The sequence below is a fragment of the Antedon bifida genome, chromosome 2 (assembly GCF_963402885.1).
Source record: "Antedon bifida chromosome 2, ecAntBifi1.1, whole genome shotgun sequence".
NCBI lineage: Eukaryota > Metazoa > Echinodermata > Crinoidea > Comatulida > Antedonidae > Antedon > Antedon bifida.
The window spans coordinates 6,933,346-6,958,400 of NC_136227.1; the positions used below are offsets into that span (position 1 = coordinate 6,933,346).

At 32.2% G+C, this 25,055-nt stretch overlaps 1 protein-coding gene and 1 pseudogene across 3 annotated transcripts; both read left to right on the forward strand.

The window, feature by feature from the left end:
* Nucleotides 1-300: 300 nt before the first annotated feature.
* On the forward strand, nt 301-24,327 carry LOC144836051 (uncharacterized). 3 transcript variants are annotated; one of them, XM_078691225.1, is made up of 24 exons: nt 301-726; nt 7,015-7,128; nt 7,618-8,132; nt 8,421-8,585; nt 8,953-9,279; nt 9,499-9,540; nt 9,832-9,870; nt 10,314-10,355; nt 10,818-11,213; nt 11,387-11,704; nt 12,711-12,752; nt 13,478-13,522; nt 14,232-14,278; nt 14,913-15,477; nt 16,257-16,388; nt 20,715-21,245; nt 21,411-21,518; nt 22,040-22,114; nt 22,329-22,403; nt 22,607-22,660; nt 22,876-22,922; nt 23,079-23,116; nt 23,319-23,497; nt 23,617-24,327. In XM_078691225.1, exons 3-24 carry the CDS (start codon nt 7,625-7,627, stop codon nt 23,811-23,813), a joined length of 3,972 nt encoding a protein of 1,323 aa, XP_078547351.1. In that variant the 5' UTR covers nt 301-726; nt 7,015-7,128; nt 7,618-7,624; the 3' UTR covers nt 23,814-24,327. The 3 variants fall into 3 exon arrangements, with proteins under 3 accessions (XP_078547351.1, XP_078547353.1, XP_078547352.1); XM_078691227.1 differs by having other exon boundaries at nt 20,718-21,245; XM_078691226.1 differs by lacking the exon at nt 301-726 and having other exon boundaries at nt 6,985-7,128.
* On the forward strand, nt 19,025-20,313 carry LOC144835326 (uncharacterized; annotated as a pseudogene).
* Nucleotides 24,328-25,055: the final 728 nt, after the last annotated feature.

Here is a 25,055-nt window from a genome sequence, read left to right on the forward strand (position 1 = left end):
TTCTTATTATCAACCCATCTTACGCCCTAAGGCTTAGCCTTAATTCAACAGAAAGAATTTCAATGATGGATTGATTAAATAATTTCAAAAACGTTTGTTTATTTTAGAGTACACATATTTTATACAGCTTTAATATTCCAATACCGAATGATCGGTCGTCTTTGTAATTATTCAACACACAGCGAATTACCAAGCGCAGTGTGATGCACTGGCCTCAGCTTTTTAGCCAATGTTTTGTGGTATTACAATTTTCAGAGTGAGAATCATTCTCATTCCTGAGGACGATCAAAGCATATTGATCGAAAGTCGAGAAACTCAACAGTTCTTTTTAGAACTAATATTATACGTGGTGTACCGCAAACTGTATATCAACATTTGATTTCGCCATGCAAACCTTCAAACAATAAACAATCTTCATACCTAAAAAGTCACGTGATACGATGCGCCAATAACAATCTAGGTTGTTATTTGTTTTACTACCTTTATCGAGGGTTCAACAAAATAACGTTCACATGATTGATCCAACGCGCCAATCACAATCCTACCGATAGTAATATATTCGCATTATGGTATTGTTGCTGATGTTTTCATAGTTTATTTCATTGTTAAAATCTTCTCATACGTATCGGGCAATCAACCCACGCTATAACTACACCACACCTTTTAGATTCAATTTCAAACAGCAGGCCTTACTCACATCTACAGCCAGCTTAACATTATCATAACGTAAGTTGCACTTCTGACACTTTCCTGGAATATTATCAACCACGCTTTGCATGGTTTGTAAAAATAAATAGTGTTTTTTATTATATTTAAACAAGTATTTTGACTTCATGAGTATTCTGAGTAAATACAAAAACAATACTATAGGGTTTAAGCAACTACTGTATATCCTGAACAAAATCGTTGGATTAAGATTGTAAGTAAACAGACAGGATTAAACTTTCCGTGAGCATTTTCTATAAACCTTTAAATTACTAATTATATATTAGGTATGCTATTTGCTCTGTGAGCTTTAATCGGTTCCAGGACGATTCGGCCCTGAGATGATTCGGCCCGGGACTATTCGTCCCACTATTGGTGGGACGATTCAGCCCACTTTTGGGCCGAAACATCCCACTTTGTGGGCCGAAACGTCACACACACCAAATTCATATTCATTTTTTTTGGAATTTATCAAGTTTTTAAAGATGTTTAACAATCCGTATTTTATTGATATTGACAATTTTGATATAATATATATAATAAATTACTAAAAAAACGTAATTTTATATTCAATTTATTACTTTGAAAACCTTGTTTATTTCGTGCATTCGCCAAGCGGCCAACAGAGGGCGTAACTTGTTTACATCGCTCGCGTGACTAAAAAATGATCATTTTCGACAATGTTTTCAAAATCTTCATCCCTAGTAGTACTACCCCGTAGTCCCTCTGAAAATAAAGTTTGGGGAAAAAAGCTTATTTTATGCTTATAAAATGCACATCAAAGCCGATAAATTTAAGTGTGCCGAATCGTCTCAGGGCCGATGATAGGTTAAATGTGGTGGCTGTGTGTGCATGTGTACATTGGATTACGATGCATACATTATCAAATGTTCACAACTTATAAGTAACATTTACTATAAGTTATTATAAATTTGTGATATAAATTGTGATATAAAATTGTTATATAAATTTGATATACACTCCTTATAAGTAACTATAAATTTACATTTACTATAAGTAACATTTACATTTTTGAATATTTAATGACATTTTAGAATATTTGTAGCCTACCCTTTTAAAATGCACTAAATACAGGGACGTAATAACGTGAATTTAGGAGTAGTTATAATATAATATTTGTATATTGTGTAAAATAATCGTATCGTGCTTATTTTGGAGATCCAATGCATTTCTGGTAAATAATTAAAAACTCGACTGTGAATATACATTTGCAATATGTACTCTATTCTTTTTGATTATTTTACAATGTTTAGTTTAGTACATTCGTTGATTCAGTGGTTATTGTAGTCATGGTCTTACGTGGAGTATTTATTTAATAATAATTTAAATTATAATTGGCCTATGTCTCTGCTGACTATGTAAGCATAAGTCGAATAGACCCATGTTTGAATTAAACCACCCGGCATCTAATAATTATAGGCCTATACATATTTCGTAAATGAGTCCATGTTATTTTGCTATAAGTCGGTAATATTTATAAGACAATACAGACAACAAACATCAGTTTGTATCTAAGTTATCTTGATATTTTGCTTTTCCCAATGTATAGCCACAAGCGTATCCACCAACAAAAACAAATTAAACTAGAATTTAATTCGTCTGACGAATTATATGTGATCATTTTTATAATTTTATTGACATTAATATTTTTTAAACATGCACGTATGTTAACATACAATCAGAAAATTTTGATGTATGCCATCCTATTATACGCTTATAGTGCTGAGTTGTGCCTATTATATGCCATTACATTATGTACAGTAGGCCTATATACTGTATATCTATATACAGTGTAGCATTGTTGAAATTACGGACACACATCATGTTCTAATTTTTTGATAACAATATCGAAAGATAATGAATTGAGCAATAAAATATAACAATTGGAATAAAATATGGTACGTAGAAGGGCGGTGCGCGCTCTTTAAAAATTGTATAACTTTGACGAAAGAGATGAAAAAACTACTTTTTAACTTTAACTGGCCATATGATAACGTCACAACATCCGATAGGCTTAATTTTTTTAATAATTCATATCTACATTTCACCAGCTCTCATAATTAGTTATAAACATCAAGGTCAACTTTAATTCAGAAGAGCTGTAAGGTATTCAAGTATACCTTGTAGGTGAAATTACGTAACCACCGTTATTTAAATTTTAAGACGTGATGACATCATCCAAATGAAAATATTGGCAACTCATAAGTAACATAATTGGTTGAGGTAGAATATATTAAAAATTTAAAGAAATCGATCACAGATAAGCGAGTTGCGCTCTGTTGAATATCTATGACAAAAGGGGAAAAAACCCTATTTTAAAAATTCATGTGGCCAAATGATGACGTCATACCATTTTGTACGTCTAATGTGTATATACATTTATATCTACAACTCATTGGCTTCCATAATAAGTTAAAAAAAATTGGGGGTCACCTTCCATTCTGAAGAGTTAGGCCTACCTTCATTTAAAAAAGGCCTTATTTTTTTACCATTTTTAGCACTTTTGTACAATTAATGTGTGCATTTTGTCATTTTTAACGTGCTAAGTCAGTTATAGAAATTTATAATATCGCGCGTAACTTACGCAACGCGGATCTGACATCGTCCAAAAGCTTGGCTGCACATCTACACTTCAATTTCAATCTTTTTACCAAGTTACACAAAGTTATGTTCACAAGCAATAGGGGATATGCTGGTCACAAAAATCCGGGAAAGAAAGAAGAATAACAAAGAAGATGAAAAAAAAAAGATATTTACAATCACAAGGGTTATCCGCAACTAAGTTGCGGATAATCAAAAAAAAAAAAAAGATGATGAAACAGGACAGTTACAAGGAGTTATCCGCTACTAAGCGGATAACTAAAAAAAAAGATGATGAAACAGGACAGTTACAAGGAGTTATCCGCTACTAAGCGGATAACTAATAATATTTTAATTTAAGTACAATAACAATAGGTGATCATTTTATTCTAAATGATCACCTAATAAATATTGATTTGATTTAAGTTGTAGAGCAAATGATTTTTGTATGTATTTCCGAATGTTGTTCTCTTTCTCTATTCGAAGTAATTAAAGCATATCAACTACAATGCGCCCTCTCTTGTCGGGAGTGAAAACATGGGGTTAAAATGTTACAGCGCCGCCATCGCTAAAGAATTTGTATTATTCTAAGACACTCCTAAGACGTTGTGATAAATTAAGTAGTTTACGGTATTTCCTTAAATATTTTATCTATTGATTATATTGATAAATGTCAACCCATTTCTATATACGCGCACCTCAACCCAACTGACTCCCTGAGGCTTTTTTAGCTTTAATTCAAAAGAAAGAATTTTAAAGGATTAATTCAATAACTTCAAAAACGTTTGTTTATTTTATAGTACAAATACTTTATATAGCCTTAATATTCCAATAATAACTGATCGGTTTTCTTTGTATTCTCAACACAGAGTTGTTGTATTGCTAATACCAATATACACTCTGAGGATACGATATTCTATATGTTAAGTATTTCTCTTGTTATATTTGAAATCTTTTTCCTTTTTGCACCCATAGAATGATCACTAATGTTATAGATCAAATACATCCTATCTACTATTGAGAAAAGAAACACACCTGAGATATTCAATAATTGGATTAAGATCTAGAAAATAAAATGCAAGCACTTTGATGTTAACTTTGAAACTGAAATAAGCGATTGTTATAGCCGCCTGGATTGTACATAAAAAGTTTAGTTTAATAATGTTTGGATTTTACTATATTTATGTGGTTATCTAAAAAATGTAATTACAGATAATTTGTAAATAATTGTTAGAAATTAGGCTTAGGAATGTGTCATTTGTTTGTTATCACGAAGTACTGCTTACTAGTCAGTGTGTTTCCCATACCATTTTGAATTGATGAATAATTTGATTTATTTCTATGAATGTTATACATAGTCTATCACGTCTACTCATGTATTTTATAATAATGAAGGAAGTTATACTACGATACATATACATACATTTTTATTATTCACTAGTAATTAAAATGTTTTAGTACATTGGTACATTAACTATAGGCTTTTCAAATCGTGCTTAATAGTGTGTCATACAGTACGTTTAACTTTGAATTATAGTTTATTAATTTGCAAAGATAAAATGGTGCGATGAACCACGTTTATTCATTGCTTTATTTAAAATAACAGTATCAAAATCAACGTAAGCAAATTTGAAATATTTACACTAGCAATGCTAAATCTTCTCAAACTTTTTAAACATCCTGCTATGGCAATTAAAAAGAAAGATACGTAGTAGTTTATTACAAATGTAGGCCTACAGCGCATCAAGATGACGTTATGACCTACACACTTTGCACAGGCCTATTCGAACAAACAATAGGTATCATTTCAGTAAAATTTGTCTTGGAGGTTAACCAAATAAACGATGTACTATAATTATTTTAAAAATTAAGCTCATCAACAAAGTTCCGTGAAAGAAAGCATAATACATACATATATATATATACTGAATAGTTTTAACCAAAATGCAAGCGGCTTTATTGTGATGAGTTGCACCATTCACAATCGATTTTTAAATTTGTATTTGTTTGCAACCTTAGGTTTTAACCATGGAATTTTTCTACAGAGTTCAACAACTAACAAAAGAAGCCTTGCCATACATATGAACGTTATGGTTTTCTACTCAATTGTTTAAATTTATTGTTATTATAATCCTTTTATACGTATCTGGACTATGAACCCACGCCATAAGTAACGCATTTATTTTAGTATGATTATACCAGCAACGGTGTAGATGCAATCAGCTTAATTTTAATGTAAGTTACATCTTTTACAAGTTACTTAACCGCCGCATGTCTTGCAAGATGGAACAATATTTGTTTAATTATCATTAGGTCTATACACAATTTTTAAATCAAGCGAAATCATTGTAATTCGACATATACCTTCTCGTAGGCCTAGGGTACTTGTGTTTAGTGGAACCCATACTATTGCGTGTTTATTCTAGGCTTGGGTGTGGCGCTATAGTATATGCATGGAGTTCTAATTACAAATGCCTGGTATAAGGTCTATGTACCTATTGAGAGGCTGTATTATCGCTATTAAGCAAACCTCGTAGGCCTTTAATATTGATATCCGGGGACGATTCGGCCCAGAGACAATTCATTCCGGGACGTTTGCACCTTTAGGCCAAACCATGACTGATGTTGTTTAATATAAATTGTTGTGGTATTTAAATTATTTGTTTGAACTATCAAATAATAACATATTTTATTGATATAATCATATTGAATACATTACTAAATAACATATATATGCAATTAAATCGAAAAATGTAGTATGTTTATCATAATATAATGCATGTCATTGAAAATCGACAAATTATTATTGGGCCGAATCGTCCCTGAGCCCATCAATCGTCTCATTAATAATAATAATAATAATAATAAGATTTATAGAGCGCACATATCCACAAAGTGCTCAAGGCGCTCAAAGTGCTTAATCCTTTAATTGAATATTTTTATCACCCATTTATGGTTTCTGTGTTACAAATTATATCTCAACAGATTTAAAACAAAACCAAAGGTAAATATATTAAACAACTTCTTCAAGCGGTAGATTACAGGCTAAAAGCTGTCTTCAGTAAATAAGTGTATTATGTTTTCTCTATTAATAAACAATAGAGCAGATTCGTTTCGAGAGGTAGGAGACAAAAATGATCGAGTAGCGCGGCTCTCTCTGAGCAATTGTAGGTCATTACGGTTAATAAAACTTATACGAACAAAGAAAATGTAAGTTACTTCGGAATTACGAGTAAGATACGGTGATTTTGGATGGATGGCCCGTACAACGTGGTCGTGTACACATTTACGTGCATTTTCAGATATTCATATAATTTGTTATTGATACTACTTATTATTTTTTAAACTCGTTTTTACAAATATTTAAAGTATTTTGAAATAAAACTAAAGCAACGATTGATCGTGTGAGGATGACCTTATGACCTAAACAAATCCGGAGTGTCCCCGCAGTTCGCCCTCCGGAGAACGTTCAGCTGTTCAACTCCGGAGTTGTTTGATTTTACTTTTCACACCAAAACAACTGGGCGTCAAATCCGGGGTGTCTCCAGAGTTTTGCTTTTGGTGTAAAAAGGGTAAAAACTGTAAAATTCTTCTTCTTACGTTTTTTGTATTTTATGTGTTTTTTTTTGTGACGCTAATTTGTTGATATCCAATGAATTATAAAAGCAAACGTCATATCAATCATTCGTTCTATTTCATATTTACAAGTCAAGAAGATGCTGTGTATGAATATTGTACGACATTGTGAAAACGAGTATGGTTTAATGAACTGTGAAAAATCAGATGACTGACATTTTTGTCGAACCGGATAAAACAAACAATGTGAGCATTTTCTATAAGACAATTTTTAAATCAAATAATAGGGTGTCTATAAAACTCAGATCTGAGTTTTCTAGATCTAGAAAACTCAGATATCTGACTTTTCTAGATCTAGAAAACTCAGATATCAAGATCTGAGTTTTCTAGTTCCAAAATGGAACTAGAAACCCCAGATCATCAAATGGATCGTTCCATTATTAATCATTATCTATTATTATCAGAGGGTAGCTTGTTTGAAATACTACAGTATTATACGTTTTCTTACTAATAATAATAATTATTGTACCCTGTAGTAGCGGCCTATGTTAAATCATAAAGAAATACAGTATACACCCTTTAAAATGTAGGCTTAGCATTTAGGCCTTGCCTAGCTAAGCAAACTCAATTACATTACGTTTCTTTAAAGAATACCATTCTATCGAAGAAGGAAAATTCGACAAAATCACATTTTATTCAGTTTGAAAGAAAACAGTTTTTTATAATTGTTTACAGATTCAAAATGAATGAAAATGTTGTAGGATTCCAACAATTTCTGAAAGAACTTAATGGATACTATGTTGGTGTAAACCAACGATGGCTCAGAATGCTTCTTTTTGGTATTATACCCATTGGATCTCTTGAAAAATCAGCCCTAGAATTATTTAATCAACTTACTGCCCGTGGATTTATTTCAAAAACGGATGTTAAGCTGTTGTCGGACATTGCTGAAGTAACCAAGATGGCCTCAGCAACAAAACGCATAGACACATATAAGAACTCTATCCAAAGTAACGATACAGCAGGAGCAGGATTAACAGCATATCGCAGAGCAATGTTTAATGTGCTAGCTAACACTGACAAAGACGATTTAATGATGGTTATTGGTTTCTACAAACTGAGTGCCTACAACTATAACAATATGTGGGATGTTGTATATCACATTGAGAAAGACGGACGCTTGAATTCACAAGACGACTGTGACACTTTTGCAAAGCTTATAAACCAACATGCACAAAGTTTTCTAGAAGGTAGATCGCCACATTATTATTTGTAATACACTTATTTGAGATCACTTGATTTAAATAGGACCTCATTAATTACGTAATTTTGAAATGTATATTTGAATACTGTATATAACGTAGTTTATTAGTTACAATATATAAAACGTACGGTATATTATAAAGAAAGAATATAAGAGAAAATAAGTAAGTATTGGTAACATTGCCCTGGAGTAATTTTTTTTGTGAAAATATTTTTATATGTATAATTCTATCTTTTTTATCGTATCAAAATGATTATGATGATCATTATTAAAGAAACGCCATATGAGCCTATTCAAGACTCAGCTCAGGCATTGGAATTGATACCGGTTATAGGACCGGCACAAGTACCAGTGTCAAAACCGGCACCAACATCGGCGTTAATACCGGCACCAACATCGGCGTCAATACCGACACCAACATCGGCAGAAATGCCTGCAGGTATGTAGATCAAGCTGTTATGTAATTAGAATAGGTAAATATATGGGATGAATCCTACGCTATAGAAGTGAGACCGCGAGTTTTAGATATTATGGGTGAGGGATGGTACCGTATTTTGTCTTTTGTCTTTTTTTAACAAATACTACTAACTATCTTATTACCTAACTATCTTATAGTAAGTTATATGCTGTCCATAGAAAATCAATTAAAATTTTAATTACAATTAATTTTCACTTTCATTGATATGAAAATAAAATAATGTTTTTATTAATTATAACAAATGCATAATTAACAGTAAAGAAGTTTCATCATCGAATTACCTATCATTAATAACCTTTTTTTATACAATTTATGTATTTGTTTCCAGTATGTGATGCATTTATTATAGCCACTGGTGATTTGTATTGGGAGAAACGATTATACAAACAACTTGAGAAAAGAGGTTACCGATGTTACAAGAAAGGAAAAACTTTCTGTAACTTTGTGATTGCTAATAGCCAGTATGATGACGAAGTGTATGTAGTGAAAGTATGCACCAGTATTGGAGACGAGTTGATACCAGTTCCAATTGAAGATGGTGACCCGTTAAAGAAATTGCAAAAAAACCGTAGATTTTGCAAGTATAGCGAAGACGAGGAACTGTTATGTGACTATATTTTAACTGACGTTCAGAATTTAAAATTCAATACAACAGGTAATTAGAAAACGTTTAATGATTAAGTAAGTAAAGAAATCAAATATAATTATATCCAGAAGACCCACTGATGTAAATAAAAAAAAAAGAGTATAGTACCATGTGTTATGTTTCGTCGTAAGTGTCGAGAATAAAGATAACTCCATTTTTTGTATGTCAGTACAATGTAAGATAATATTAGTATTAATGTTTGTTAATTTTATGTTTTTGTCTATGTAGCATCTACTTTAAAAAGAAGACAGAATACTAAAGAAAGTGAAGGTACAGTAAAACATTTGAACAATAATATCCTCTACTGCTATTTTTATGAACATTTCAATTATTATTTTATAAGCTTACAGCATAATAGATAGATTTTAAGTGTAGGCCTACAATCTATTGTTTTGTTATTTCTTATTTATTTTTAGAAAAAAATAAACCAGATTTAAAGTTGTTTCTGATGAACCTTACATTAAAAAACAGCAATTCTGTAGTTGTAAAGAATGTTGTTTTTAGTAACATACATTAATAAACGGCAATTGATTTAAACAAAATTATGTTATCTATCTATAGCATCCACAAGAGCACTGAGTACTATCATGGAGAGCGAAGGTAAAGTATTTAGAACGTATTATCTACTCCTGTTTGTATAACAACATCTGCAATATTATTGTATATAGTACTGCAATTTTGACTTTTAAACTAATCAAATATTGACTGACTATTGATTGGAAAAACATATTATTCACCGTTACCTCAAAGTAATTTTTTTTATTACATGGACTATCAGTTATTTTATTAAACGTGGTTTCTTCTCGTCACAGTTAACAATCAGTTCCATTTTTTTTCTTTAACGTTTTGTGTAGGGATCTCATTACCTAAAAACGTGTATGGCTAACATTTACAGAATTCATTAATGTATTAGTTATAAAGATAATTAACATTTTAATTTAACATTTAAAGTTGTGTTTAATGGAACTTTTACATTAAAACAGTAATTCTGTAGTTTTTAAAGAATGTTGTTTTAAAGAATTATGTTTTTCTATCTATTATAGCATCCACTTCAAAAGGAGCACTGCGTACTATGGAGAGCGATGGTAAAATATTTAGTATAGTATAATCTACTCCTGTTTGTATAACAACATCAGCAATATTCTTGTATAAAGTACTGCAAATTAGTGTTTTAGAATAATCAAAATATTGACTTGACTATTTCATAGTAAAACATATTAACCACCGTTACCTCCATGTAATTTCTTTTAAATTTCGTGATTGAAAAAATACTATGCATACAGCATCGTGTTAAATATTATCATGATTATCTATAATTCCGATCCGTTTTACATATAAACAAGGAAGTGAATTTAAGTTGTCAAGATAATTAATACAAAATATAATTTTTATTTTACACCGTGAAAATTATTGATAGTAAAGTCATATAAAAATCAGTTATTTTATTACACGTGGTATCTTCTCGTCACAGCAGTTCACTCTTTTTTTAAACGTTTTTTTGTAGATATCTCATTAACAAATATTTATTTGATAATTAAATTTACTAGAATGTGATGTATACATTGAAAGTGATGACACTACATGGGAAAAAACCGTGATAGAGAAACTACAAAGAATGAACCCAGTTATTAAATGCCTGAGTCGAACATACTGGAACCCTTCATGTGATAGAATAGACAGCTCTATACAACTCGCAGACAAATGCAAAAAGATACTAGTCGGAGTTCTACCAACACAACAAACTGGATATCCTTTAACTCTTGCTAGAATATTATACAATGAACATTTAGAGAGTATGAGAGACGAAGACAAAAACAAACTTATTCTGGTAAGAATCAAGAAGGAATCCGTCATACCAAGAAAATTTCAAGCAATGCTTAGTATAGATTTTTGGGATCAGAATTTCTATAGTCGAATTTTGGATTTAATAAATAACAAAGAAGGTAAAGTATGTTTGCAGAATGTATTTGCTACGTTACAACACTAATTATGTAATACAATGCGTTGGCTCAATAAATAAAAATGAGAATATTCAATATTAGATTCAATATTAAATCCCCATATTTCATGTATGTTGTGTTTCTTATTAAAGAAAATGTTCCTTTATTTCTTACAGTAATCGAAGTAAAAACAAAATCTCTAAATAAGGAACTAGATAGAGGTTTGGATAATCAATGCAGGAAGAAGCGTTCAGGCTTAACAACATACTTTTGGTCTTGTTTTTCTATGTCCTTCCTATCGTCGCAAAAAGATTCTGTAATATTCTACCTCATTGTCAACGATGTCGACAACCTCAAGCGGTTATGGTGTTTGCATGTTAACAAGAAATTAGTTGACGATTTAGCAGCAATATTGGAGTATGCTGTAAATGATTTGGAAACCTTCATAGACGAGAGTGAGTACCTACGTGTTTTCGAAAAGCTAAATGCAAAAGGTAAGCTTCATTTTCTTCTCTTTTTATAAATAAAAATGTTCAAAACCTGCTTTAAATAGATAAATAATTAATTTTGTTCGTTATTCGTATTACTACAAAGTAAATCAAATTTTACAGTGACCTGAGACAAATTTAATTCGTTATTATATTATTTTCTAACTGTTTAAGTTGGCCTACGTTTTAACAAAAAGTCAAACAAAAAATTACAGTGACCTGTACTGATCACATAGTTTGTTTTAAGCATTCGGTTTTAAATAAATTGTCTATAGCAGCTGCTGCTGTGGCAACAAAGCGGAAGTATAATACGATCATGGTAGTATATTCAAAATGGTACGGCAATCGCGGGTAGCTAGATATGATCAGGATCAGATACAGGCATTGCATATAGTGCCGGACATTTGAGCCCAAACAATTTAACAATCACGTTTGAATTACACGAGAGTGACCTGGATGATATTGATCAATACTTTAATAATCCTGTCAAAAAACAATATTCAAATTGCTGGAGTATGATAGTTGACGTTGAAAGCAGACAAAAAAATAGATAGAGAAAATTAAACAAATTTATAGAAGAACTAAAGAAATTGGAATCGATTATATCACAGAAACTTCGAGTAACAATAAACATTCGTCTTCTCTGTTATTGCAAGTGTTGTTTTACTATTTCTGGGTTAATCTTTTATTTCATAGAATGAAAATATTTACCTTTAAAATGCACGATCAAAGTTTTCCAAAGGAGGAAAATTATTTATTTTACAATTATGCCCAGTCCAATTTTAAAATGGATTTATTACTTTGTACTGTAAATATTTACGGATAAATATTCTGAATGTCAAATGGTCTGTTAGAAGGCAGCTAAAACTATTTTAAAAATAACTTTTTGCAAATATATAACAATTAAAATTAGTTATGCTTTAAAATTTAGAATACAATCAGAAATATAAAATAAATTCTGTGGTATAATGACTGGTATTAACATAGTTATATTCCGAATTTTTCTTTTTAGAAATGACTTTAAAAAGAACATTTAACATTGACGAGAGAAAAGGTAAAGGTTTAACATCAATATCTACTAATTTTTATAACAATATCGTAGCAAATGGGCGGTTTAGAATTTATTCTGTGCCTTTGATGTTTGATGTTTATATATCCAAAGGAAAATTATTAAAAAAAATGACAATGCTGTGGGTAACAGTGGTTGGAATTTCCAAACCGATTTCAGAAGTTCATTTAAAAATTGCAAATTAATGTTAACTATTAACAAAAATTAGATTTCGCCGTACGATTCGCTTTGACACTTGGCCTAGACGTTTACTTTAGAATTCAAATAAATTAATCGACTAAAATTGCTATTGTTATGGTTTTTTTATAAAACAAATGTTCTTATGTTATGCATAGAAATCAATAAAATAATTTAATATAAACCCGTTAAATTTACACAGCCTATAAAATAAAGAGGTCAGAACTCGCGTAGCTTGAAATGTTGGTAATTTTCTATATTTAGCCTTTCGAAAAGGCTCGTGGCTATCTTTAAAATTTTACTCTGTATTAAATTATTGGTTAAATTACATTTGTTTGAATGTATTTCCTCTGATAGTGACTCTCATTCTTCCATTTAAACTACATTTCATGTTTTTCTTAGTAATATTACTGCATGAAAAATTATTTGGAAAACAGATTGTAGGTAGTACATTCAAAATATTCAATATGCAAGATTGCACCGAGTATTTATTATTTTCGGAAACTTGTTATGTGCATATTTTTATTTTTTAGCAAAAAAAAGACCTCCGGGAAGTGGATCTCTAAAGGAAGGAATAGGTGTGTACAATTTGACGTGTTATATTGTACTTGAAATAGTTCAAGAGATTATGTTGGGGAGAGGAGTTATAAATATCCAGATGGAACCGTGTCTTCGCCAGTATAGGCTTACACTTTTGTTATAAATATATTGTTATTTTCTAAAAAGGCAAATGATGATCATTATATGCCTAACTGTAAGATAGTCGCGCTATCTTACAGAATTACACTCTTTAATTAGCTTGAAGACCGAATTTAATCTAAAATGTTTTAATTTATTTATGAACCTTTTTGAAATATCTTGCTAAATACTTAAACTCATTCAAAAGGGGATTTCAAAAGTTAATATTGGGAGGGGTATGCTTACCTTAACTTACACATGTCTGTAATTACTGTTCATTGAGGCAGCAAAAATGAGAATTTCGCGAGTCTGTGGCAGTCTAACAAAAATTGGTTATTTATTTCTGTCTCCGTGATTATTACTTTTTTTTGTGTTTCACGAACTTGTATTATAACGATGACGATGAAGAAAGTAACTCTGGTTGAACATTTTAAATTAATTCTTTGAAATATAAAGTTAAACATATCCAAAACAAAACCTTTATTTTATAGTTCATTTAAATGAACATATAATCTAATATCAAACATACTGATGCTTTTCAAAAGAAAGGGGGACCAGAATATTCAATAAAATTGTTAAATTATCTATTAAATATTATATTAATTACAGATTCAGGTAGCAAAAACGAATCTGAAACGAAATCAAAGAAACAAATGGTAATGTTTTATTTTTAATAAACAGTTGTGAAGTTGTGTAATCGTAGACCGTAGTATTTATCGAATTGCTATACAATATTATTATCAAGTTTTGAAAAATTTGTTAGGCTAGAAATGTACGTTGTATGATGTGTAGGCCTATGTTTATTGAAAAATTGTTGTAGTTTTCTAAATTACATTGTACAAGTTGCGATGAAAAATTTTTATTTGATCGTAAGTTAACGTGTACATAAAGCAAAAATATAAATAAAAAAATATAAATAAAAATTTTTACTATCATTATTCAAAAAAGTATTTTTACTTCATGAGTATTCTGAGTAAATACAAAACAATACTATAGGGTTTAAGCAACTATATCCTGAACAAAATCGTTGGATTGAGATTGTGAGTAAACAGACAGGATTAAACTTTCTGTGAGCATTGTCTATAAACCTTTAAATTACTAATTATATATTAGCTATGTTATTTGCTCTGTGAGTTTTAATCGAACTAAAACAACAATAGATCACAATGATAGGTTAAATGTGGTGGTTGGTGTGTATCTGTATATGGGACTACGATGCATACATTATCAAATTTTCACAACTTAGGTGACATAATAATTGCAATACTGTACACTATTTCACTATTCCAGAAAATGCCATTCGATACAGAATTTCAAGGATTACTTGCAGATGTAAGTGAAATATATACAGGTGAAAAATTGTTTTGGCTGAGACTTCTTCTATACGACCACTGTTCTGGAGCTTTGTTAAGCAGACGAAATGTCACAGGACACGATCTATTCAATGAACTGAAAACCAGAGGTTTTATTTCGTACGACCCTAATGATGCATCCTGTACAGATGTGGAAATATTAGTAGATATTGCAGAAGTTACACAGGATGAGGGCGCTTTACAGATAATACAGAAGTTCAAAGAAAAACACAAAAACAACAATAGTAACTACAATTTCAGGAAAGATAAACCAATATCAGAGTATCGCAAACATCTCTTCCAAGTTTTACAATCAAATACGACTGATTTATTAGCAAAGATGCCCGGTCACTATGATTTAAATCCGACTGACTTTAACAATAAGTGGGATTTGGCATTTAAGGTGGAAGGAAGTAAATTTTTAGAGGAAGGCAACATAGAGAAGATGAAACATTTTGCGAAGCTTCTTGACGAAGATGCAAAGCGGATATTTTTGCAAACTGGTATGTGCTTTCAGTTTTTCTAATATACTAATAACTAAGTTCATATTGGTTTATTTTTTATGAATCCGTTTTACGTACTACACTGAAAATAGGCCTAGATGAATTGTTCTTACAATCATACTAATACAAGAAAAAACATGCAAAATTGAATTGATTACCTTTAAAAACCGTAAACAAATATAGGTAAAAATTCTTAATAATTATAAATATAATAAGAAATAATTATAATTATTTAGATTTTATTGCACAAAGATCTTTAAAAATTACAATGCTAACAATTAAACAATACAACAAAATAATCATTTCTATAGATAAATATAACTTGTGATATCGCAAAAGAGATACGATCGAACAGATTCTGTATAATGTTTTCCATATAAGGCATAAAGTACAGTATGACGAATTGCTTTATAAGCAAACCACTTTGCATATTTCTCCACCAAAACTACTATTTTATTTCTTTTATTTTAATAGGCCGACATAATGCACCTTAAAAAAGAAACCACACATTACAATGTAGTGTAATATGCTAAAATTATAAATGACCTGGTAATAAATGCAGATACTAGACTTACTGATAATTATGAGTACAATAATAAAAATAATCAATCTTTATTAAATTATTGGTTAAGTTACATTTGCTTGAATTTGATAGTGATAGTAGGTAGTACATTCAACGTATTCAATATGCAAGATTGCACGGGTCTTATTTATTTTTTGGAAACTATTTTGCTATGTGCATATTTTTGTTTTTTTTACGAAACCTTATGAACATCCAGGAAAGGCTCCTGCAAAGGCTTCAGCCCAGTATACAACACATACTCCAGCCAGGACAATAGGACAGGCTTTAACCCAGACAACAGCACAGGTAACACAAGCTTCAGCCAAACAAACACAAGCTTCAGCACAAGGTGTGTATAATAATTGACGTGTTATATAGTTGAAATAGTTCAAAAGATTATGTTGGAGAGTTTTAGCTGTGTCTTTGCCAGTATTGTAATAGGCTCAAACTTTTTGATATAAACATATCTTTATTTCTAAAAAGTCAAATGATGATCAATTTACGTGGTTGTTGGCTATACCATCATAATCGCACTATCTTACAGAATTACAAACCTTAATTACATGTATAACTTGAAGACCGAATTTAATCTAACCCGTTTTAATTTCTTTATGAACCTAATTGAAAGAGCTTACTATACTTTAAACTTTAAAAGGGGATTAAAAAAAAAAATCATGTTCCGAATATGAGCACTGTTTCTATAATTTGACAGTATGATTTATATATAATTTACACAGTGCTACGCAACACAATTGATTTAATTGGCGACAGTTCCGTATTTTTTAGTTGTATGAAAAAATACACAAACCAGTAGTGTTCCAACGTACATCACCATTTTCCGCTTACTTGACTGCGGGGACGGCGGAAGGGAGTTTATACAGGTAAGCTAGCACTCGTAGACTACTAACAACACTACTGGTTTGTGTAGTCTATTTCGTGTCTAGCTTACCTGTATAAACCGACAATAGCCAGATTAGCACTGGACTAGTCGGCGGTGGGAGTGGGTTAACAAAGAACAGAGCAAGTAAAGTGTATATACCTAGGCTTTAGCATTGCTGCTGCCACTGGCGCCATGATTGCAGAAATGTCCCTTAAATAATGTGCAGTAAACGTAGACTGTGTCCACCACCATGCCGATGTCATAATGTGTGATACAGAAACACCAACGTACAACGCCCAGGATGTAGCAACACCCCGCACGTCAGGCATATGTGCCGGCGACGGAGTGCTGGACAAACTGATAAGCGGCCCGAATCACTGCCACGACCCAGCTGGCAATCCTGGATTTTGCGGCCGGTCGATACGGACGGCGGGGGCACCGCTGTGACAAATAAGTGAGATACACCCTCTCGCAACGCCTCTGTTCAGTGGATGTAGAATTTGAGTGTTCTTACCGGGCAGAATTTGATGACAATAGGGAGGTTTCGCAACCTTACGAATACGATAACGAAAACGGATACGTCACGCACACGTATTCGTTTTTCGTAAGCCAGTAAAAATCTGTTTCGCATGGCAACGAAATATTGAGGGTGCCGTCCAAAATATGACTGCGGTAAACTTGAGCGAAGCGCAGGTACGTGTTGCTTGGTGCTTAACTGCCTAGGCCTAGCGTAACATCAAAGCGAGTGAGGACTTTAAAAACTGCTATTTATCAAAATTGACCTGGGATTTTAGTAAATTACTTTAGTAAATTACTTTCAATAAAAGTATAATTATATTATAATCATGAATCATTCCTGATTCAAATGCAAAATGTGCAAAATAGATCAAAAACTATACTCGTTTTGTAGTTACGAATATGACTGGTGATATTCGTCAACACGAATACGCTTTACGAATATGAAATGGGGATCAGCTCAAAAGTTTCACAAATGTGTGACGTATTCGTTTTCGTTATCGTATTCGTAAGGTTGCGAAACCTCCCTATTGATGATGGGACGAACACAGCCGGCAGCGAAAAATTTAACGTCTGGGACTTGGCCAGAAATTCTTTCCTGAATGTTAACCGGACTCCGCCCCGCTCAAATCGTAAATGGCCTGGCTCTAGCGTGAGCACATGTAGCTCGGCGTTTACATGAGGACAACGCCACCAGAAACGCTGTCTTAAGCGGTAGATTGTATAACGAAACCTTGCTCATTGGCTCGAACGGCAGGCGCGTGAGTGCGGATAGAACGACGTTTACGTCCCAACTCCTTAGACGGAGGTCGCTCTCTGAACATACCGCGTGACAAATGCGTGATTACTGCGGAGGTTGAAACCGTTGAGCCATCCTTCAATGGCGGAGAAATGGCCGCAACCGCGGACCGGTAGCCTGACACAGTGCGTAATTGCAAGCCTAATACAAAAAAGCGCAGATCTATGTTTTCCTGTCTGCACCAGCGAAAGAAGTGTCGTAGACGGCTGTTGTAGACGGTGAGAGTCGACTTTCTTCTAGATTTGGCCGCCAGAGCGGCTGGGCCGTCCGGAATGCCCGAGTCTCCGAGATGATCCCTGACAATGGCCAAACAGTTAGGTTCAGGGATTGTAGGTTGATCGTCGAGAACCTCGCACGATTTTGCGTCAGTAGATCCGCGCAGACTGGAAGATGCAGCGGATTATTGTAAAGAAGACTGGCAAGAAGCGGATACCACGCTTGACGAGGCCAGAACGGAGCGATCAACAGGTCAGGTCTATGTGCGGCCGCCCGAAGTGGTCGAATATTTGGGTGGCTATGCTCGGCATGCTCAAATAACAAGACAGGAATGTGACAGGCCGATACCATGCAAACAACATTGCTTTATTTTGGGGTTAAAAGTCACCAAATATAGCCCAAAAATACAAAAAAAATCGTATTTTTAAAGTAAAACCACTAAAATAGTTTGGATTCGCGTCGATTCGCGCGCTAATTTTGACATTAATATTTCGAGCGAAGCTTGAGCTTTACGTTAATACCAAATTTGGCTGCGACAATTCGCGACATTGCATATAGGAAGCGATTTAAATATCCCTATGCGTGCCGTTTTAAAATAAATGTATAATGCATTCATTGACACATTGATGTAACCAGGGAAGAGTTAAATTAACTCTTCCCTGATGTAACGCAATCGCACGAACTTGACGAAGAGAAAACCTTTCCACGACGCGTCTGTATTGGAAAAGGGAATGCTACCAGTGTGCGAATAAGCAAGTGTAGGTACAGGTAACATGGCCTTGATATCAGAATACAACTTTTGAAGCTGTCCATTCGGCTGGTTTAATTACCAACCCTGAACTAGCCTGCGATGTATGTTTACGTCAATTGCGTTTACATTACAATGTAAGGAATGACGAGAACATACCAAAAGAACTTTTGGAGTATACTACTAAAACTATCAAAGCATTTCTTTATTGTTTACAAAGAAGATGGTACAAGTATGGCCGTCACAAAGTTCATTTCATCAGCTATTAGTAGTCGGAGAACCAGAAGAACTTCCCTATGATGCATCACAAGTCTATAAGCAAAATTCACATTTAAAATATGTACTGAAGTTTGCAATGCTAACACTATCAAGACCAGCTAAAATAAGAAAGTTAATATCTGAAAAAAAACACCAGAACCGATCAAGTTTAAAAGTGAAGAAGCTTTGTCATTTTTAGTTGAAACTGATATGAAAAAACAGTCATACCAAACAGGTTGAAAAAGGCAAACATGCAGATATTTACCCACCATATAACAACGTGAGTGAAGCTAAGCATAGATGCTACCCAAACAATATAACGGTTAAAGAAGATTCGGCAAGAGTACCCTTTCAAAGCTTGCTGGACCATACTGCACTTCGAATTGTTCAGGAAAGAAAAGAAGAAATTACAGAAGTAGTTGAAAATTTCGAAATTTTGCCGACCTATACACCTGCAATTCAAGAAAGAAACGACTCAACTCTCATAGGTAGAGAATGAATATCTTCAAGATGAGATAAAAACGCTGCAACCAACGACAATATTATTTGATATTAACTATGAACTGGCTGCAGATGAAAACAGAAAAGACAACATCTAAATACACTACAATTTACAATTCACCATAGTTGACAAAAGGTCGTGAATGATTTGACTGAAACCAAGTAATCAATGCGATGTTATATATGTGGAGCTACTCCAAAACAGTTTACAAATTTGGATCGGTTTAAAGAAGAGATAGGACTGAAAAGATTAACCTAAACACAGTTTAGGAAAACGATGGCAACACAGTTTGCAGAGCTTTCCAGGAAAAGGAGACTTTCGCTGAAATGTGCGGGCTTTACACAATTGGGACTACTGCCGAAAAACAGCAGAGTTATTATTATATACAACTCTATCCATAGTATAAAATGCCATTGAGTGTACATTTTCTCCTAGGTCATCAATCATTTCGAGTTCTGTATTACCGATAAGTATGATGCGCGAAGAGGTTTAAGAAGCAAGGAACAAAGACAATAGAGTCTATCGACGAAAACATGCAAGGAAAACATCCAATCAAAAATTAGTATTTTATGACGTCTGATATATTACGAAAATGTTCCAGTTGGATTTATTGGGTGTAGCAAGGAAGAGGAAAATTTTAATTTCACGCTTCCCTGGGTAATAGAAACCCTTACACTTTCAATACCGGTTGTCTCAGCACTGATCATTATTATTGTTTGTTTTAAGCATTCACTTTATATACGTTTTGTTTTATAGCAGCTGCTGCTGCGGCAAAGGGGAAGTATAATACGATCATGGTAGTATTCTCGAAATGGTACGGCGACCGCGGGTGGTTAGATATGCTGAAATGTGTGTTCAAGGATCTATTGACAATGGATATTCTGTCAGGGGCTAAAACAGGAATGGATCTGCTACAGGCATTGCATGGTGCCGGGTATTTGGGTCCCAACAATATAACACTTTTGAATGATACGATTATTGTTACAAACCAATCTGCACTGAGGAAGAGCCTAAGTGAAATTCTGCCATCCTTTCCAAATGAAGAAACGGTATCACCATTGTTGTCGCCACACAGACAACGAATAGTGGCGATCACTTTTCAATTACATGAGAGTGACCGGGATGACATTGACCAATACTTTAATAATCCTGTCAAAAAACAATATTCAAATCGTTGGAGTATGATAGTTGATTTGGAAAGCAGACAGAAAATTAAAAAGAGAAAATCGAACACATTTATAGAAGAATTAAAGGAAATTGGAATCGATTATATCACAGAAACATCAGGTAACAAGACTGTAGGCCTATAATTTAGAGGAATGTATGATATAGGCCTAAATATTAATTTAAGAATTGTATTTATTATGTGTATTTTACTTTAATACACAAATGTTTACCTTGTATACACATGCTAACATTGCTTATCATATTATTATTATTGTTTTGTTTTAGCTTCTACTTTGAAAAAAACTAGTACAATTTCAGAAAAGTCTGATAATGATGATGCCGATAGCGATAACAAACAATCTACTTCAACTCGTAAAACGAAGAAAAAATCAGGTATGGAACGGAAAAATTAAATAGCATAATATTCTTTGGAATATTGTTCAGCACTTTCGAGGTTACATAGTAAGGTTAAAATACAAAACTAAATGGGTAGTATTTTGTTTTTTAATCAAATTGACCACAGATATCTTTATTATCAGCAAAATAATAATGGATAAGGTTTAGCAAATTTAGCTTCAAAGCTTATCGTCATCTAATCTCATATACATGGCTGCAGTCGCGTGCTCAAGTTAGTGTTTACCGACCAACCGACCGACCAACCAATTGACCGACATAGTGAACTAAAAATACAAGACATGCTATCTTTAAAATTAAGAATTAACAATCTTTAATTAAAACAAATGAAATACAATTAATTAACTGATTTACGGTAACTAAAGTGTTACCTACCAAGTAGCTTTTTTTTTTTTTGTAAACTGAAAAAGTTATATTCGTTTTTGAGTGTGTTTGTAAAAAACGTATGGGGTCGGTGGCGAATATCATGATTGCATTGTGGATTATTTTCATTATTATAGTATCTTCTTCAAAAAGAACTCGCAAAAGAAAGAAGTCAACGACCTCAGAAGAGTCAGATGAAGAGGAGAACTCAGGTTGAAATCTTTATTAGACATTTAAATGTATCTTTAAAATTTAAAATAACTTTAAAAATGTAGAAACCCCCACATCAATCTAGTAATGATTATAACAATTCCTTATTAATTTATATCTGAGATGCATGTATTTTCTTTTTTAAACGATTTCTGTTAAACTACATTAAAGCTATGTATTAGCTGATTGCATTGTTGATTATTTCCATTATTATAGTACCTTATTCAAAAAGAACTCGCAAAAGAAAGAAGCCAACGACCTCAGAAGAGTCAGATGAAGAGGAGAACTCAGGTTGAAATCTTTATTAGACATTTAAATTTATCTTTAAAATTTAAAATAACTTTAAAAACGTAAAACCCCCCACATCAATCTAGTAATGATTATAACAATTCCTTATTAATTTATAACTTAGATGCATGTATTTTCTTTTTTTAAACGATTTCTGTTAAACTACATTAAAGCTATGTATTATGTGAATTATTTTTTGTATGCAGGGTACTCTGATTGTGACAACCGGCCTTCTACTTCAAAACACATAAGAAAAAAAGGTATCGATATTTACAACTTATAAGCAGCAATGTGTGTGTATATTTAAACATTTAAACTGTCAAATATAAGTTAAATATAACAACAACAAAAATAGAGCAATTATTAAGATCTTTTGAGAATTTTAGTTTTAGTGGAATATGTAACTCACGTCGGTTGAGGTTCAAATCAATTGTAAGACGTGCTCATTTTTATATATACGTAATATTGATTACAGGTGCAAGTAGAAAACGGAAACCTGGAAAGAAATCAAAGGATGGAAAGGTAATTTATATGTTGTAATTTGGTATGTTATAAACCGTGTATCAAACTATTATACCGGTTTTATATATAAAAGTATTATAATTTCTTCTAGTATTATTTTATAATTACATTAAATTATGTAACTCTGTGATCAATTTTATTTATTCTTGTTTGCAGAAGCAAATAATGATAAGTTACAATCACACTCACGACGTGTAAGTATAAACACCTACAGTATTTAAAACATTTAAAATAAAAACACCGCGCCACTTTAAAAATCTACAGAGTGTAATTTACTATAGTAAGTAATGTATAAATCTATAGTCATTCATTTATCGCAATGTTGAAGCATATTATTCTATATAAATTAAAAATATAACAATTATTTCAACGTCATAATCGCTTTTCCTTTTCTAGAACTGTCAGACACATTTATGAGGAACTTAAGAAAAAACTAAAATCACATAAAATCTGGATTGATTTTGTTGGAATTACCGGTCTTCTGGCAGACGATATTGAAAAGGGAATAAAAGAATCAAATATAGTTCTAATCTGTTTGTCCGAAAACTATGAAAAAAGTGACAACTGCAAATTTGGTATGTATATGTATAACAGAAAAGTAATTATGTGCAATTAAATAAAACGGAAATGTAGGCCTACACAGTGATTTTGAACAACTATAATAACTTTTATTTGAATACATTTTTATTTGTAGAGTGTAGAAAAATTCAGGAGCTCAAGAAGCCGTTTATACCATTGAAAATGCAGAAATATAAACCAGAAGAAAACTCTAAAGTTCAACAACTTGTTAGAGGAAAGAGCAGGCTTTATATCGACTTTACAAACAACATGGAGTTTAATGCTAATATCAAGAAATTGATTAAATGTATTAAGAAAGAGCAAGCAAAGTAAAATATAATAAATGAAGGTAGATATTTAGACATGATGTCGGAATGAAGACATTTTAAAAATTATGGTATCTTAAATTATCCACCAATAAGAGTCCCAGTACACGGAGGTTATTAAGTTGGATGGAAAGGAGATCATCCCATGAAACTCAGAATATAAGAAAATTATCCTTATATTTTGCTTCATTACCTCACGCTATGGCCATATAACAAAACAGTAACTATTCTATATTTGATCTTAACCTTCATAGAAAATAAATTATTTGGAGTTTGAACCTATTTTCCGAAAATTCAACAAAAACCAGTATTTTTTTACAAAGCTTCTTCAAAAATAATAGAATAGAGCATACTGTAATCAATAGATTTTTACTATTGTACTATTACTGTGATTTTTTTAGATTTTAGATTTACTTAACGCCTATAGACAATTTAAGAGGGACTTACTATTTATAGTTTACATTTTGAAATGAGTGCAAGAAATGAGAATTTTTACAATAAACATTTTTATTAAGTTTCAATGAGTTACTTGCTGTACTTCTTGTCTTTGTTTATTCTACAGTATATTAAATTGGGAACAATAATGAGATCCATGAAGATAATGAGCATGGGAGACAGAATTTAAAAAATCAGGTAAAGCTGAAAAACAAAGCGGGAAAACTAATGAGCTTCCATAACCCCTCCCCCCAGCCCATCCCACTTTTTTCTATTTCATCTAAAGCGAAAATTATCAATTGTATATTAATATTATACAAGTAATTAATTCAACAAATCAAATTATTAATTATTAGTGAATAAACCTATATCTATGAGACTCCAGACTCACATTGCCAGGTCAAAGTCAACCCTTTTGCACGATTTCCCAACACTTTCTCAGCGCGAGGGCGCACTATTTTAGGAGCATTCAGAGCCATATATATAAAGAGACATTGGATTATAGTCACGTGATATGCAGATCAATTTGTGTCAAACTTGTCTCCGTTAATGCATGTAAAGTATAGGAGCAAGAAAATACTTTAACTTTTTCTTATATTTAAAAAAATGTAATTGCACATTTTACGATGAAATATCGATGTGCACAGCGTACAGAAGTACTTGCAGCAAAGAATATTGCGCGCGCGTGCGCTAGTACATTATAAAGTTCGATTGATTGATTTTGGAACGAAACATCCTATAACTACGTCCTATTAATAACAATTATGTAATATTTTCAATCCATAATGCATGCTTTGATGACTAAATAAAATAA

Bases quoted from the DNA above. Each gene is read 5' to 3' on its own strand.
- LOC144836051 (XM_078691225.1), top strand. From the start codon at position 7,625: ATGAATGAAAATGTTGTAGGATTCCAACAATTTCTGAAAGAACTTAAT. The intron at 21,246-21,410 runs GTAACAAGACTG...GTTTTGTTTTAG, and splicing joins TTATATCACAGAAACATCAG to CTTCTACTTTGAAAAAAACT. The intron at 22,115-22,328 runs GTTGAAATCTTT...CCATTATTATAG, and splicing joins AGATGAAGAGGAGAACTCAG to TACCTTATTCAAAAAGAACT.